The sequence below is a fragment of the Schistocerca gregaria genome, chromosome 8, assembly GCF_023897955.1.
Source record: "Schistocerca gregaria isolate iqSchGreg1 chromosome 8, iqSchGreg1.2, whole genome shotgun sequence".
Classification (NCBI taxonomy): Eukaryota; Metazoa; Arthropoda; class Insecta; order Orthoptera; family Acrididae; genus Schistocerca; species Schistocerca gregaria.
In genome coordinates, this window is record NC_064927.1 from 224339287 (window position 1) to 224356092 (window position 16806).

At 37.1% G+C, this 16806-nt stretch overlaps 1 protein-coding gene across 4 annotated transcripts in view; it reads left to right on the forward strand.

Annotated features, from left to right (window-relative positions):
- Nucleotides 1–16806, forward strand: part of LOC126285411 (uncharacterized) — a 152323-nt gene that overhangs the window by 123964 nt on the left and 11553 nt on the right. For 3 of the 4 annotated variants that reach the window (XM_049984772.1, XM_049984774.1, XM_049984773.1), the window contains one exon: nt 1438–1515. In XM_049984772.1, coding sequence (XP_049840729.1) covers nt 1438–1515 — 78 coding nt within the window. Of the gene's footprint in view, nt 1–1437; nt 1520–16806 lie in introns of all 4 variants that reach the window. The other variant, XR_007551644.1, reaches the window with a different exon arrangement.

Below are 16806 nucleotides of genomic sequence, written 5' to 3' on the forward strand. Positions count from 1 at the left end.
TAGTAGGTTTTTTTTCCCCCAATGACTTAACATGTCCAATGTGGTGAGTAGCAATCTGTCATTTTCATAGTATGATTGTTACTCAAAAAAATAATACGTAAAACATTATCAAATGCCAGTAAACAATGGACTTGTTTAGATGTTTCATCAGGTCTATTGTTTGCTCCACCAAAGTGAATTTTGCCAACTTTTGATCCCAGAAATGTAACACTGCTATCCTATTCCATCTATATACCCTCATATACTGTGTATATGTTTTGTAGTTTCTAAACTGCATATAAAGAGTTTATCAGAGTTTAATGAGAGTGATACTAAAGCAGTGGTAGTTGTATTTTGACTGACAAGACCAAATGACTGGCATTTACAGGACCAGACCTCATTATGTGTAAACAGTCTTTGACTATTAGTGGGTACGAGGAGCCAGTTCATCCTGCTTTCAAAATTACGTATATTTTGGATATAAGGAACAAAAATTTCTCAATTATATATTAAAATTCTTTCCAGAAATACAAAAAAGTGGGGAAGAAGATTATTCATAATCTTTAAAAAGTAGAAAATTTCATGTTTCATACATGGAAGTAAAAAGAATCAGTGATTGACAAAATTATTTATTGCGATAGATAAAAAATCTACTCACCAAGCGGCAGCAGAACACACACATAAGACGGTTGTAATTGGCAAGCTTTCAGAGTGAGTGGCTCCTTCTTCAAGCAGAAGGGTTGAAGGGCAAGGAAGAGGGGTGAAGGAAAACGGCTGGTTGAGAGCTAGGAAAAGATTTCGGGAAAGTTACCCAGAACTGTGGGTCAGGGGAGACTTACGGTACAGCCTTCGGTCTGAAGAAGGAGTCACTGGCTTCGAAAGCTTGCCAGTTAAAACTGTCTTGTGTGTTCTGCCACCACTAGGTGTGTAGATTTTTATCCATCCTCTTAAATAATTTTGTAAATGAAAGTGAGATATTAATTCAATAAAAATAAAATGGTTACAAACAGCAGAAATTAAGTTGCCAAAGAGAGCTATAGGTCACCTAATAAGAAAACTGAATAGAAATATAGAAAGAAGGATGTAGTTTTGCATACAAAGTATAAGGTTTATAAATATCAACCAGTGGGTTAAGAATATTGCTATTAGCAAGGAAATGATGGAAAGACTGACACCGACAGTGAACTTAAGTTGTGACATAAAGTCTGCAGGAGGCCTGCGACCACAACATAAACGCTGAGCACATCGTATATCATTGCTTTATTAGGTCACTAAAAATCTGTTGATAAAGCTTTGATATAAGATGTGCTCATAGTGTACTCCCAACAATAATTAAATGATAGAGGAATACAAAGATAAATGAAAACATGTGCTTTAGTATTTTGTTGTTGTTTGTTATTTCTAATCATATTTTATTACTATCTATAGTAAACTAATTGATGTCACACTCTGTTTCAGGAGTACAGAATAGCTTATGGTCATTATCTTCCACCAACACAAATCCTGCGCCTCCTGGAGCCACGCGCTTATTTTGCAGCAAGTATTTTTTCTATCTTTTACTTAATTGTAGCTCTGTAAAACACTACATGAACTAGTAGTGTTATTATCACATTTCTGATAGTTCTAGTGAGCAGCAGGATGATTCCTTCAATAATGTCTATTCCTTTTTTTAGTTCCACCTAGTAGAATTAGTGCTCCCTCGTCTTAATAACATTGTAGTCAAGAAAACATACAATCATGAGAAGAGGCATAACTCTTCAGTGCTGTATGGTTAAATTTTAAAAAATATCTTTTGGTCTAGGCAAAGTTTTATGCAATACCAGACCATACACATCCCAAAGCTCCATGCAGATACTGTGTTAAAAATATATAAGTTATTGTTATGAGCTAGTAGAGAGAACTATAAGAATATTGCTGGCATATATAATTCATTAGCGAGTATATGAGAGATACCATAGGTGCAGTTGGCATATTGAACATTTTCAATTATTATTATATGCTGCTAATATGTGGTTACCTTCCTTTAGGGTAAGTTGGAGATGACAGATTCCTCTGTAGCTTTTTAGTAAAACACTTTATATTTAAAAATCAAAATCTTCACGGCATTATTTTTCAGGCTCCTGTTTACAAATCCATCATTCATAATATTTAGTTTTTTTCCCCAGTCTTTGGCAGATTAGTTACACATAGATTTCAACTCAAAATCTGGTAGGAGACTGACATGCTGGCTACAAAAATCTGCCCATATTTATAATAAACACTAAAATGGGTTAACTATTATAAACACTTACAATTAAGTTTTACACTGAGCTGACAATTCCGATGGCAAAATACTTTAATTTACAAGTACATATTTTTTAAATACATGAGTCACAGTACTCCTTTTGTTTTCGTAGTGAGATTAGATTAGATTAATACTTGTTCCATAGATCATGAATACGACACTTCGTAATGATGTGGAACGTGTCAGGTTAAAGAAAGATGTCTGTACAAGATATTACATTACACAAAATATTGCATGACACTAATGCCTCAGTTAGTTTTTTTTCCCTCCTTTAATTTATATCTAAAAATTCAGCCAATGAGTAGGAGTTGTCATCTAGAAATTATTTTAATTTATTTTTAAATGTTGGTTGACTATCTGTCAGGCTTTTGATGCTGTTTGGTAGGTGACCAAAGACTTTTGTGGCAGAAAAATTTGCCCCCTTCTGTGCCAAAGTCAGATTTAACCCTGCATAGTGAAGATCATCCTTTCTCCTGGTGTTATAGCTATGCACACTGCTATTACTCTTGAACTGGGCTGGATTATTAACAACAAATTTCATAAGTGAATATACTGTGAGGTTACTGTGAGGATCCCTAGATCCTTAAATAGATGTCTGCAGGATGACCGTGGGTGGACTCCAGCAATTATTCTGATTACACGTTTTTGAACAATGAGTACTTTTCTACTCAACGATGAATTACCCCAGAATATGATACCATACGAAAGCAATGAATGAAAGTAGGCATAGTAAGCTAATTTACTGAGATTCTTATCACCAAAATTTGCAATAACCCTAATAGCATACGTAGCTGAACTCAGACGTTTCAGCAGACCAACAATGTGTTGCTTCCAGTTTAACCTCTCATCAATGGACACACCTAGAAATTTTGAAGATTCTACCTTAGCTACAGACTTCTGTTCAAAGTCTATATTTATTACTGGAGTTGTGCCATTTACTGTACGGAACTGTATATACTGTGTTTTATCAAAATTTAAAGAGAGTCCGTTTGCTGAGAACCACTTAATAATTTTGTAAAAAACATCATTTACAATTACATCACTTAGTTCTTGGTTTTTGGATGTTATTACTATACTTGTATCATCAGCAAAAAGAACTAACTTTGCATCTTCAAGAACTAACTTTGCATATATGAGATGTTCAGTCTAACAATTCAATTGCTTCTTTCTTTACTTAAGGCCAAACTAGTTAAGAGAGAGACTTCCTACCATATATTGAGAGATGAAATTAAGTGTAGAATTCCATGATAGAGGCAAAACTTACATATCTGGCTTGGTTATCAGGAAGTTATATTGTTTGCATTTCCTTATAATGACCTCATCATGAATTGTGTAGTTTTAACATGTTAACTTGTTTCTGTAGTTTTGAACACATGAGAAGTTTAACAACATTTAATAGAAATATATTTGAGTTATTAAAATATGCCTGCGGTAATGTTTGATAAATTGAAAAAGAGCCAGATAATATTCATTTCTACCAATGTTGGCAGTACATTTCAATATGTAGGACATTATTAATTTCCACAATATTCCCCAAAGGTGATTATTATTCATGTTTGGCTGTTTTGTAACTTTTGGTGCTGTTTGCATCTGCACTCACCTTTATTCAAATTCCATTACAGATCTTCAAAGTAAACTTCCTTGGACATAATACAATAATTCCAGCATTCAGTCCAATGTCCAAAACACCCCCTAAAGCCTCTTTTTGAAAGTCTGTTGAATTCACCCGAAATTTGATTGTTTAGCTCTCTATAACTCTGAAAATAATGACCCTGAAGCTCTTTTTTCACTCCAGGAAATAGGTGGAAGTCACATGATGCTATGTACAGTGAATAAGGTGTATGTGGCAGTTTTCCTCCTTAATTGCTCCTTCAGTACATCACAGTAGTAACTCGCAGTAACAGTACATTGCTCATCCCCTGTGTGATCATGCACAGTGCCTTTCTTATCAAATAAAACAATGTGCATGACTTTTTCTGCACTAGGTTGACCTATGGCCATTTTGGGTCTTGGACTTGATGGTCCTGTTTTGTATCTGAGTCATAATGATGAAACCTGGATTTGTTGCTTGTGATGACCTTGTCCACAAAAATCTGGTTCTCGGTGAAGCCTTCCTTTGTTGACATGCCATCACATGGTGAGTCTTATGTTCATCACTTATCACACAAGGCACCCACTTTGCTGCAACTGTTCTATGTCCTAGAATATTTTGTACATTGTGTTAAACTGTTCCATAGGATATATTCATAATCTCTTCAATCTTTGTTAACAATAAATGATGGTCTTTCCATGACGTGACATGAGTTGTGTTGACATTGGTTTCAGTCATTGAAGTTGAGGGCCTTTCAGGGCATGGAGCATCTCATTTTTATTCTTCTTAAATCATTTATGCCACTCAAAAACTTGTGTTTTCCCCGTAGGCTTGCTCTTTGTAGGCTTGCTGCAATATTTTCAATATTTGTGATGGATTTTTGTCAAGAAGAATGCAAAATCTAATTCACTTGCACTGCTGCAACATAATATCCGTGTTTGGTACAATAAACCACCCATACACATTCTCTGCCTCTCTCCAACTGCAGACCACCAGGTGACTGATTTGTATGGTATTACATCATTCAAAGTCAGATCTGTCCAGTACTCAAGCATGGGCACATTAAAATGAAAAAAAAAAAAAAAAAAAAAAAAAAAAAAATCCGGTTATTTTTTGACACTCTGTCATACATGCAAACAATATATCTCCAAACAGAATAATAAATTTTAAAAGATACAATGTTAAATAGAAAATATTGTGAAACAACATGCAGTAAAGTTCAGAACGAGATGTGTTAAAGATCAGAGTATCTTGTCATCAAAGTACTACATAATAAGGAAAAATTAGCAAAAAAACATCTAATACAATGTAGAAAGATATACAGTAAAATACAGAATACCATTTCTTCAAAATACTGGCATGACATAGAGTAAATTATAAAACCACATATGTGAAAGTACAAAAAGACTTACGCCATGACTCTGGATTGGTTCCTTTTTTTATTATAATAAATACTGAGAGTGGTGTTGGCATGTGGGTTCTTTCCTCAAAATTGATTTTTCAAAGTTGCTTAGGATGCAAGCGTTTTATGTTCAGTTGTAAACTCAAGGTATGTCTCTAAAAGATTATTCTGAGTTTGCACATTTCGAAGATTTGAAAAATCGGTTTATGTTTAACCCTACCACAGACTTGGGGAATCAATCTCTTCCTTAATAAACCACCTAGTTTATCATAAACTCAGAAAATTTGTCTTTACCTCAGTAAACCTCTTACATATCACAGACTCAGAGGATCAATCCATTGTGTAATAAACCACCTATCCTGTCTCAGACTCAGAGCATCAGTTCATTTGTTTAAATTTTAAACATATTTACATAGAAATCTTTAAATATATTCCCATCAATCCTATTTTTAGTTAGTGTGTTTTCTTGTATGGAAATGTGTACATAATTAAACAAAATGAATATAGCTAAATTAAATAGTTTGAAACTGAAAGGCAAAGTCTTTTCTCTCTTAAACATAAGTATTGTTGATTCATATTTTTTATGGAAAGCAGTAGAGTATCAAATTTACAGTTGAAATCTTACTCCTCACCAATCCTAAAAAAAAAGTAATCCATCTGATAAGGTTTCCTTTCTCACATAAAGAGGTAGAATGCCAATAGCTTTGGCAGAGACTATTCATGGCAAATAAAGGTAATATCAGTTTGTCCTCATGTGTAGCTGTGTAGTCTGTCAAATAACGACAACAGTGTCTTCCCAAAGACTTCTCCATTTGCAAGGCTAGTATAAGAAAAAGTTGTAAAATTAGGCATGTTAACTGTTACAACTTCACTTCCAGTCACTTCTTACTCTCACTTCATCTCATCACAAGCTAAAGCTAATGTAGAAAGCATAAGTTTTAGCATTTCATCCTACCTCTTCTCAACTTAATATAATCAATGTGTACAGCTGTGTAACAAAATCTCTTCAAATGGGGGTTTTTCAGTAATACCAAATGTCTACATCCTCAAAATAATTTCCAACTTCTTCAAAGTTCCTATCATTGTATTACTATGTATGGATTTAACAGTATAACTGTACATCGAAGTATTCATTTCAAGTCACAAGGTTATTTATCAGTAGCCCTGAAGCAACTCTTTTTTTTTTTTTTTTCTGTCACTCAGCAAACATCAGTAACTCCAAGTATAAACATTTGTAGTGTCATAGTGTTGTAGCATAAGTCATAGACACTCAAAGTGTGGTATTTTTTTCCAGAAATATAAATTTATTCTTCCTATCCTTTATTGTTCCATGGATGAATAAATAAATAAACCAATCTTTTCACATTCTCTTTAAGTCAACAATGGTATTATGAGATCAGAAGTAAATTGTGTGATGTGTTAATGTACTAAGGCATAAAATTCTTAAAAAGTGTGTTCTCCTTCAACACACAGCATAAATAATGTCAAGGACAGTAATAAAATAAGTAAAGCATTTTCACCATCAACAGATGATCCAAATAACTTGCCAGACACATGGCAAAATATATTCAGTAAGTTCCTTCAACAATCATACAGTCAGAGTTATGTATTACCCAATCTCAAATGTTCTTGTAAAACTAACCTTACAAAATACCATAATAATGTAATTCATAAATCAAGTAAATTACACTGACTGGCACAAAAAATGCAACACCCAATAAATTATGTGTAATCATTGTGTAATTATCTGTTTAATCAAAGTGAAACACCACAACAAATTTTTTGAGGCAGGGTATGTTATTGGCATTGCTTTGCAGGCAAACAATGAAGTGTTGATAGGTAGATTGATTGATTGATTGTTGCACTAGCTTCAGTTACGTGAATAATGGTTTCCCGCTCATGTAGTGCTTATTGTTGTACATTGAATTGTTCCCCTTTCAATCGCACATGTTTATAGGATCTTTTTGTGATTGTCATAATCATTTTTCTGGAGTACACATGCCATTAAGCCCTGGACAAGCTGTGAAAGCTTTTCCTTTATTGAAAATAGCTGCAGCATGCATTGTGTGGACAAAATGTTAAGGGCTACACCTTCTACTATTTCCACAACTCTATGTAGGTTCAGGGAACTGGAGACTGCAAGGAGACTAGGTACAGGTCCGAGAAGAGCAACATTGGAAAGAAATAACTTCTTCTTATAATTTCAACTCCTCTGCAATCTTCACACCACCACTATTGTAGCACAAAATTGACTCCACCAGGTTTGAGAGATCAATGTTAGTGAGATAACTCTTCGAAGAGACCAGAAGAAGCCAATCTTTTGTCAAGGAGACCTGCTGCAGGTCCGGAACTCCACAGAGAGCATTGCACAGTTCAACTGTGTTTTGCAAGAGAACATCTTGGCAGGACAGGACAACAATGGGATTAAGTGTTGTTCACCAGTGAGTCACAATTTGGCCTCTGGTCACCTGATGGAAGAGAGAGTGTCTGGAGAAGGCCATGGGAAAGGTATTCCACTTGCACAGTCTTATACAGGACACCTTTTTAGAGTAGTCCTGTGAAGGTGTGGGCAGGAATCAATACAGTTGCAAGCAGGGATTTGGTCTTTGTGGAACATGGGAACCTTACTGCGCATTAGTATGTGGAGGAAATCCTTTTGGAGCATGTTGTGCCTCTTACTCCATTTATTGATGATGGTTTTACACTAATGTGTGGCAATGCACGCCCACATGTTGCAAGAATTGTGCACGAGTTCTTGGATGAAACAGGGATTCATGCTATGTGTTGACTTGCTCGAAGCTCTGATTTTAATCCTACTGAGCACATTTGAAACTGGCTGAGGAAAAGAGCCCATCGGCACTATCTGGACACCCTGCAGAACCTACAGAACACCCTCCTAGAAGAATGAGGTATGATTCATCAACAGGACATTACCACATTAATTAGGAGCATACCTGAAAGATTGAATGCCATAACCCACACAAGAGGTGGCAATACACACTTTTGAAGATGCGAACCTGAGAAGTAAAAGTGTAAAGCGTATAACACCGAAACAGGTGTGTATTATCTTTATGAGCTTAGTCAAAATTTCCTTGAAATGTGCCAGTTTAACTGAAATTGTTACATTTGCTTATAATCATCTTTCTTTTTTCATTGTTGGAGCCTTAGATGGACCACAACACAATATTTCGTCATAAGATAGTGTGTTACTATCATAAAAGCATCATAAATTTAAAATAAATTTCAGTTTTTGTAAGAAATTGAAGCTTTTTGTGCTGGGTCAGTGAATTTTCCCATAGCTGAACCATCATGACATCAGAGGGTATATAAAATTAAATATAGCTAAAGTGTGGTAAGCGTGTCTAATGTGACATCTGAAACACATAAATAAGGTTTGTAGACATACAGTAAACAACTGACAATCTAGTAAAGGTGTTTGTGTGACATCTGTGTAGCTATGTAAGAAAATGCCACATGGTTGGACCCCTGTGAATGCCATGTACATGACACATAAAGAATGAACACCCCACTGAGGTAGAATGAAACTCATCTTAAAAATTTCTTCTATTGTCGCAACACAAATGAATTAAGTAAAAACAAAGTGGACATCAGTGTTCACATTAATTAGTAAATTTGTAAAACTTTAGCTGAGTCACACTTCCAGACTCAAACAGTTTTCTTGATCTGGAGTAGGTGAGCCGGTATGCATTAGGATGAACATTTCCCACAACCTCAAAGGGGCCAATGTGTATGGCAAAGAATTTTTTGAATTCTTTGTTTATGAGTTTAGATTTTGCACACCTTTTTGTTAAGACTAAGTCGCCAACATTAATATGGGGTGTTTCACCCTACCACCATGTCCATGTTTTCTTTTGTTGCTATGTTGCTTCATAGTTTCCCTAACAGTGTCCTCCCCTTCTGCTGCTGAGGTGCATTTGCACAATGGAAATACCATTAACTCATTGATCAGATATGCAAGTTGTTTATCATACATAATTTCTGAGGTTGAGAATCCTGTGGTGGTATGTTGCAGACTGTTTAGGACATCTGAAAAGTTTTCAGTGTTGGTATGGTCCTCCTACAATAGGTCCTGCACAGGCGACCTATTTCCTGCATGTATCATTCAGTTGGATTACAGGCTGGTGATTACACTGAGGTGAGAATATCTTTAATGTTGTGTTCGCTTGTAAATGACTTCCAGGTTTTGGATGTCATTGGCTTCCATTACCTGAAAGTAAGTCTTTCAGTGTACCGACTTTACAAAAGTAGTTTTGTGTTATTTTTTTGAATAATTTTCTTGCTGGTTGCTTTCTTTATGGGGTACATTTTAACTTTGAGAATAGGTCCACCATTAGAAAAATGTGGCAATGACGACCCCCTACCCCCCTCCTCCTCTTTGCTCTGGGCAATTGCCCTAGAAGTCAATGCCCATTACGTCCATCTGCTTATGAGGTGTTACACTCTGTAAGTGGCTCCTGTTGATATAATTATCAACATTGGCACCTGTCGCAGAATGTAAGGCACTTTGTTACTCCGTGGGCAATATTATGAAAATGGACACAGTCCTGTACTTTTTGAGCACATGTTATGGCCCCACAATGACCAAAACTGGTATGAGTGTAAAGTATTAAGGTGTATGTGTATTCTTCAGTCCAGCAAACCTTCCACCTATTCCTGTCACAGCGGTACATGTAAAAAAGAATCTCCTTGAAAACCTGATACTATTGCACTTTTCCATGTTCCCTTTTCCCCAAACAATGTTTTACTAATATCCATTTGTCATCACAGTTCTGATTATGTCTGAGTTGACTGCAAATTCTTCTAATATTCTTTTCTTGAAGATAGCTTAAGGCTTTATGGTCTGTACATATCTCTACTCGGTGAGCTAATAAGTAATTCCTAAATTTTTGATGTTCCCATACTGTAGCTAAAAGTTTTTCTTGGAACACTTGAACCCTGTATCCAAAATCATTGCTGTTAGTTGTAAGGCAAAAAGGGATGGATAAGTTTGGTCTGTGTAATATCTCACTGTTAACTAACTATGCATTGATGTAATCAGATGCAGATTGGCATTCATCATCCCATTCCCAGTAATTATTTTTTTAAGCAGTTTATTGAGGTATGGTGCATTTAATGGTTATGTTTCTGCATATTTGCAAAATAACTCTACTAAACCAAAAATAATGAGTTAAGTTACTTCTTAGTCTTAGGAGGAGGGAAATTAGAAATTGTTTGCACTTTAAGTGATAGTATGTCCCTTAAACTTAAGCTGTTTTAGAGCAAATTTACATTTAGATAGCTTCTATGTCATTCTGCCCTCTCTCATTTTGTCACAGTTTCCCACAAAATTTCTGTATGTTATTTCCAAGTCTTGGCTGAGACTAAAATGTGGTCTACATATAATCAGATTTCTAGTATTTCTTGTCTCAGTACATAATCTGACTTCCTGTTAAACTCTGCCACTAACAAATTTAAGCCAAAGGCACTATATAATATTGGTACCTCTTCCCATTGAAGAGAAAGGCAGTAAATTTTCTGGATTCATCTTCCTATTTAATCTGATGGAACCCAGATGTCAAGTAGAGGCAAATCATGTATTTTACGTTGTCAGACTTGTTAAGGATAATCAGTCTCACGTTCTAAAAAATTCTTTGTGAAATGTGTGTTTCATTCATCTCATTACATACAGAATTTCAGAACATATGTCTGATGTGCAGTAGAAATGTCAAGGTTACAATTCACTTATATGAAATTTTGTTACATTGACTGTATTACTTTGTGAAGAACGTATTTCAAAGATATATAAAGAGGGGATTGTTAATATTTTTATATCTTTAAATAATGGTTGACATGATGCCCTTGGCTGTGTAGTGCACATGTTATGAATGATTCTGGTTTGCAACTTTAAAGTTCATGTAATGTTTCCAAAGTTTCCCAAAAAATTATGCCTTATCTAATAACAGATTCAAAGTAGCTAAAGTGTGTTTATTTTCCTGGTGTCAATATGAATGGCACTGGCTAAAATTTCCATTGCAAAAGCAAGGCTGTTTAAGTTATTTGCTAGAGAGATTCTATATGTGACTTCCAACTCTAATTTCTGTCTTAAGTTTATTCCTAGGAATCTGACTGAGTCAAATTGTTCCCATTTTTTATTATTGTGAGTAAATCAGATTTCTTAAATTTTTTGTTTGGTTTCAAAACTCATCATGTGGGTTTTTGAAATGTTTAGCCTTAAGCCATTTAGATACACTCCTGGATATGGAAAAAAGAACGCATTGACACCGGTGTGTCAGACCAACCATACTTGCTCCGGACACTGCGAGAGGGCTGTACAAGCAATGATCACACGCACGGCACAGCGGACACACCAGGAACCGCGGTGTTGGCCGTCGAATGGCGCTAGCTGCACAGCATTTGTGCACCGCCGCCATCAGTGTCAGCCAGTTTGTCGTGGCATACGGAGCTCCATCGCAGTCTTTTACACTGGTAGCATGCCACGACAGCGTGGACGTGAACTGTATGTGCAGCTGACGGACTTTGAGTGAGGGCGTATAGTGGGCATGCGGGAGGCCGGGTGGACGTACCGCCGAATTGCTCAACACGTGGGGCGTAAGGTCTCCACAGTACATCAATGTTGTCACCAGTGGTCGGCGGAAGGTGCACGTGCCCGTCGACCTGGGACCGGACCGCAGCGATGCACAGATGCACGCCAAGACTGTAGGATCCTACGCAGTGCCGTAGGGGACCGCACTGCCACTTCCCAGCAAATTAGGGACACTGTTGCTCCTGGGGTATCGGCGAGGACCATTCGCAACCGTCTCCATGAAGCTGGGCTACGGTCCCGCACACCGTTAGACCGTCTTCCGCTCACGCCCCAACATCGTGCAGCCCGCCTCCAGTGGTGTCGCGACAGGCATGAATGGAGGGACGAATGGAGACGTGTCGTCTTCAGCGATGAGAGTCGCTTCTGCCTTGGTGCCAATGATGGTCGTATGCGTGTTTGGCGCCGTGTAGGTGAGCGCCACAATCAGGACTGCATACGACCGAGGCACACAGGGCCAACACCTGGCATCATGGTGTGGGGAGCGACCTCCTACACTGTCCGTACACCTCTGGTGATCGTCGAGAGGACACTGAATAGTGCATGGTACATCCAAACCGTCATCGAACCCATCGTTTTACCATTCCTAGACCGGCAAGGGAACTTGCTGTTCCAACAGGACAATGCACGTCCGCATGTATCCCGTGCCACCCAACGTGCTCTAGAAGGTGTAAGTCAACTACCCTGGCCAGCAAGATCTCCGGATCTGTCCCCCATTGAGCATGTTTGGGACTGGATGAAGCGTCGTCTCACGCGGTCTGCACGTCCAGCACGAACGCTGGTCCAACTGAGGCGCCAGGTGGAAATGGTATGGCAAGCCGTTCCACAGGACTACATCCAGCATCTCTACGATCGTCTCCATGGGAGAATAGGAGCCTGCATTGCTGCGAAAGGTGGATATACACTGTACTAGTGCCGACATTGTGCATGCTCTGTTGCCTGTGTCTATGTGCCTGTGGTTCTGTCAGTGTGATCATGTGATGTATCTGACCCCAGGAATGTGTCAATAAAGTTTCCCCTTCCTGGGACAATGAATTCACGGTGTTCTTATTTCAATTTCCAGGAGTGTAGAACCATGTTTCTTGATTTTTTCATGACACTCTGTGGTATATTGTCAGAATTTTGATTTTCAATTAGGGTAGAAGTATCATCTATGAACAAGGTCAAATGAGTATTTATATTTAGAGACAAGTCATTTGCATAGAACAGGAGTAAAGTTCGTCCAAAGATTGAGCCTTAAGGAATGCCTTGTGACACAATTTCCACTCTGAGAAGTAATCTGCTCCATTTGAAGTGATTATTACCCTTTGTTTCCTCTCCTTGAGATATGATTCAAACCACTTCAAAGCAGTGTCCCTGATTCCATACCTGTTGAGTTTGAAAAGCGACATGGCATGGTTTACAGAATCAAATGCTTTTGTAAGATCACAGAACATTCCTGCAATTTCAGCTTTCCTATCTAATGAATGAAGTAATTTTTTCAATAAACTTATTTATTACATCTAATGAGTTTTTCCCTTGTTGGAAGCCAAATGGGTTATTTGGCATGATATGGTGGTGAAGCATTGTATCTGTAAAGCAGCAATTTTTTCAATTATCTTTGATGTGACTGGGTGTATAGAAATGTGTCAGTAATTTCTCATATCATTTTTTGAACCTTTTCTCAACAATGTTGTGTTTCAAGAGATCAGGGAAGTAACCCTCCTCAAATGAGTTGTTTATTATGAGAGAGAGAAAGGGGATGAGCTGTTGTGTTGTGAAATTTTTTAATCACTTTGATGGGTATCTCTTCCAAACCTCCAGAGTCTTTGTCTTTTAAGGAGAGTATGACATTTTCAACAAATTTTGTTGAGACTTTGCTGAATTTTTAAGACGTTTACTGATATTGCCTTTTGATCCAAAACTATTTACTTTCCACTGATAATTTACTACATCTAAATCATTTAAGCACTCAGATATTTGATCTGGATTTACAACAGATGGTTCCTTAGGTTTGATTTTTAAAATGTCTCATTTGTGATTTTTGACACCTAATTCAGACTTAACTACAGACCATACTGCCTTTGATTTAATTATTTATTCATTCTTGCCCTAGAATGAATGTATTATTTGGCACTTGGTTTCAAGCTTCCACAACTTTTAAAAAAATATTTTTATAGTTCCTAACATTTTACAAAATCAGAATCTTTGTTGTACTTCAGCTGATTGTATAGCTTCCTTTTCCTCTCACTGGAAAGTTTTATTCCTGGTGTGATCCATTTTATCTTGCTTGATGTTTTATTGCTATGTGGTCTTGGTGGGAAATTTTCATTAAACACTTCAAGAAAAATGTTCAAGAATGTACTAAAGTTTACATTTGTTGAATATCATCCCTAAGAGACCACTTAACTTCACTTAGTTTCTCAAAGAATATTTCAATATTTATTTTATTGAAACTTCTTTTAACATAAGGTTTTCTCACATTATTTTTATCAGTTTTTGGCACTGAGTCAAACAAGGCTGAGTGATCAGAAAGTCATAAGTGTAGATAGATAGACTGTATAGAATGTATATACATTTTGAAATTAGTAATTTGTTACAGTGTTATCAGTGCATGTTGCTGGGTGTGATTCTTTGTCATTTGTAGTGTTTATATTGAAACCAGGTGCTATTACAACCCTTTTCTTGTTTTCTTTCTTTAGTTTATCTAGCAAGCACTGGAATTTAGAGAGGAATGGTATGACTAATGCTCTTTCTGAAATTCTATGAACTGAAATGACTGAATACATTAAGGTCTTCAAGCTCTGCCCAACAGCTTTCGAATATACAATCTTCATCTAAACAATTAAAATCTGTTTTCACTTCATAGTTTATAGAAGAATCCAGGAGTATGCAGCATTCTCCGTGAGATTTTTCTCCCTGTGATAGCTGCTTGCAACATTGAAATTTTCAATTTTATTTAAAATATTTATTGTATTAGAGCTAAGCCAGGGTGTATATGACCTGGGACAACTGGGAGATCCAGAAAAAATCATGGAATTTTTTCATCAGTGAGAAAACTGGGAAACACCCAGGAATTTTCATTGTTTTAGTTTTCAGTTAAACTTTTGTAATTTTGACTTGTAGGAACCAATACTCTAACAAAGGATGTTACTGTATCCCGCTACTGAAGAATAGTAGTGCAGCAATGAAACATGAACCAGAGAAAAAACAAAAATAAAAATTAAATTGCAAACGAAATGCGCCATATACAACAACAAAACAGTGCTCATACAAGCAGCTGCCAACAGCAAAATGTATCAAATGCTTCATGCTTCATAACAACAAACTGCTGCTGATGAGTCACAACTGTTTACATTAGATCCATTCAAGCAGCTGTGAGCAAGTTCATGCACATGTGCAGTTGAGTTGCTTCTGGCTACAGAAGGGTGGCTGTTAGCTGTATGAGCAGTAGCAGTAAGCAGCCAGATGCACCCAGGAAAAATTTTACTGGTGTGCCCAAGCTGCCAGATTCGCCATGCGCAACAGGCCCAGATCCAGGGGGTGGGGGCAAACCAGGGTACGTGCACCAGGCGGCAATTTCAAGGGGTGTGGGAGGTGTTGTGGTGGCAAATTCATATTTTTTTAAGGAAAAGAAAACATGCTTCACAAAGTGCCTAGCACCCAGCACATATTGATCTATCGATTATTCATATCATGTTGAAATGCATCCCTGATGGTTTATGAACATTTTTTAACACATTCTAAGTTGATTTCCAAATGAATCATAAGTTGATTTTTTAATGCATGCATAGTGTAATGTGATGTCACTGGTATGATAATTCTCATCACATCTAGAAATAAACTTTCCTACAGACAAAAGGGGATGGTGTTATACGAGATGAGTGGAATAAAGCCGAACGGGTGAATGCCAATCGCTGTTTATGTGGTTGACTAGGTTTGCGAATGATCGAACACGTAATAACGCCTAACCGGAGAATAAACATGGGGATAACTAAACTGGTGATTGTGGCAGGGTTAGTGAAGTTAACTGGAGAATAAGTTTTGACACTGGCAGAAAGAGTTACAGAATTAGTGATGACAAGATTGTATGTTAGAATAAGGAAGGAGAGAAAATGGGGACATCACACAAATTAGGGAAGAATACGATGATTCCAAATTTGTATAAAAATTTCGTACCACTGCTTTTCGATCTCATGTTTAAGAACCTGGAGCGTATGAATGAAATGTGAAACTATTTCCTAACATTAAGCCAGTATCTAGTATTGCCCCAGTTTGGAAATACCATAGATCCAGGGCTGATGCACATAGTAGTCCAAGTTGTAGTGGGGAGGTGGGTAGTCTCCACGTGACCTGTGTTTACTTTTAGTGATTTTGCTGTTTCCTCTTTGTTTATTGCTCATGTCAAATGAAAACAAAACAGATTTCTGTGGCTTCTCTTGGAGCTTATTAATCTTGGAGACCAATATTATATGTGAAAGCTTTTCTATTCTTGTAGCAACCCCATTTGTATTAATTGAAGTCATTAAATTTCCCTGTTTGTGTGTTCACACTACTTAAGTGATGTTGCTATTGGCTGACATGATCGCTTGTACTACGATCTGAATATCAGCTGGCGAGATCATGTGACATGAGCTGTGCCTGGCTTACAAAAGCGCAACGCAATCTCTATTTCAATGCTTCGGAAAGTAAGATGCGGTATTTGGTGGAATTCGACTTTATGCTTTCAAAACACGAAAATATGCAGTGTACATGTTGCTGCACATCAAACATCTTCCAAAAAGTTTTTTTTCCCCTAAACTGCTGAGAAATTGTACACTGGTGTATAAAACCATAACCGTTCAAAGGATTAATAAGTTTTACAGTTCCAAGGAAAAGTATACTGTCACTTAACACGGAAAAGTGTATTTTCACCTGGGAGAAAGTGTATTTTTAACTGGGATATACGGGATAAACCCGGGAACTTTTTC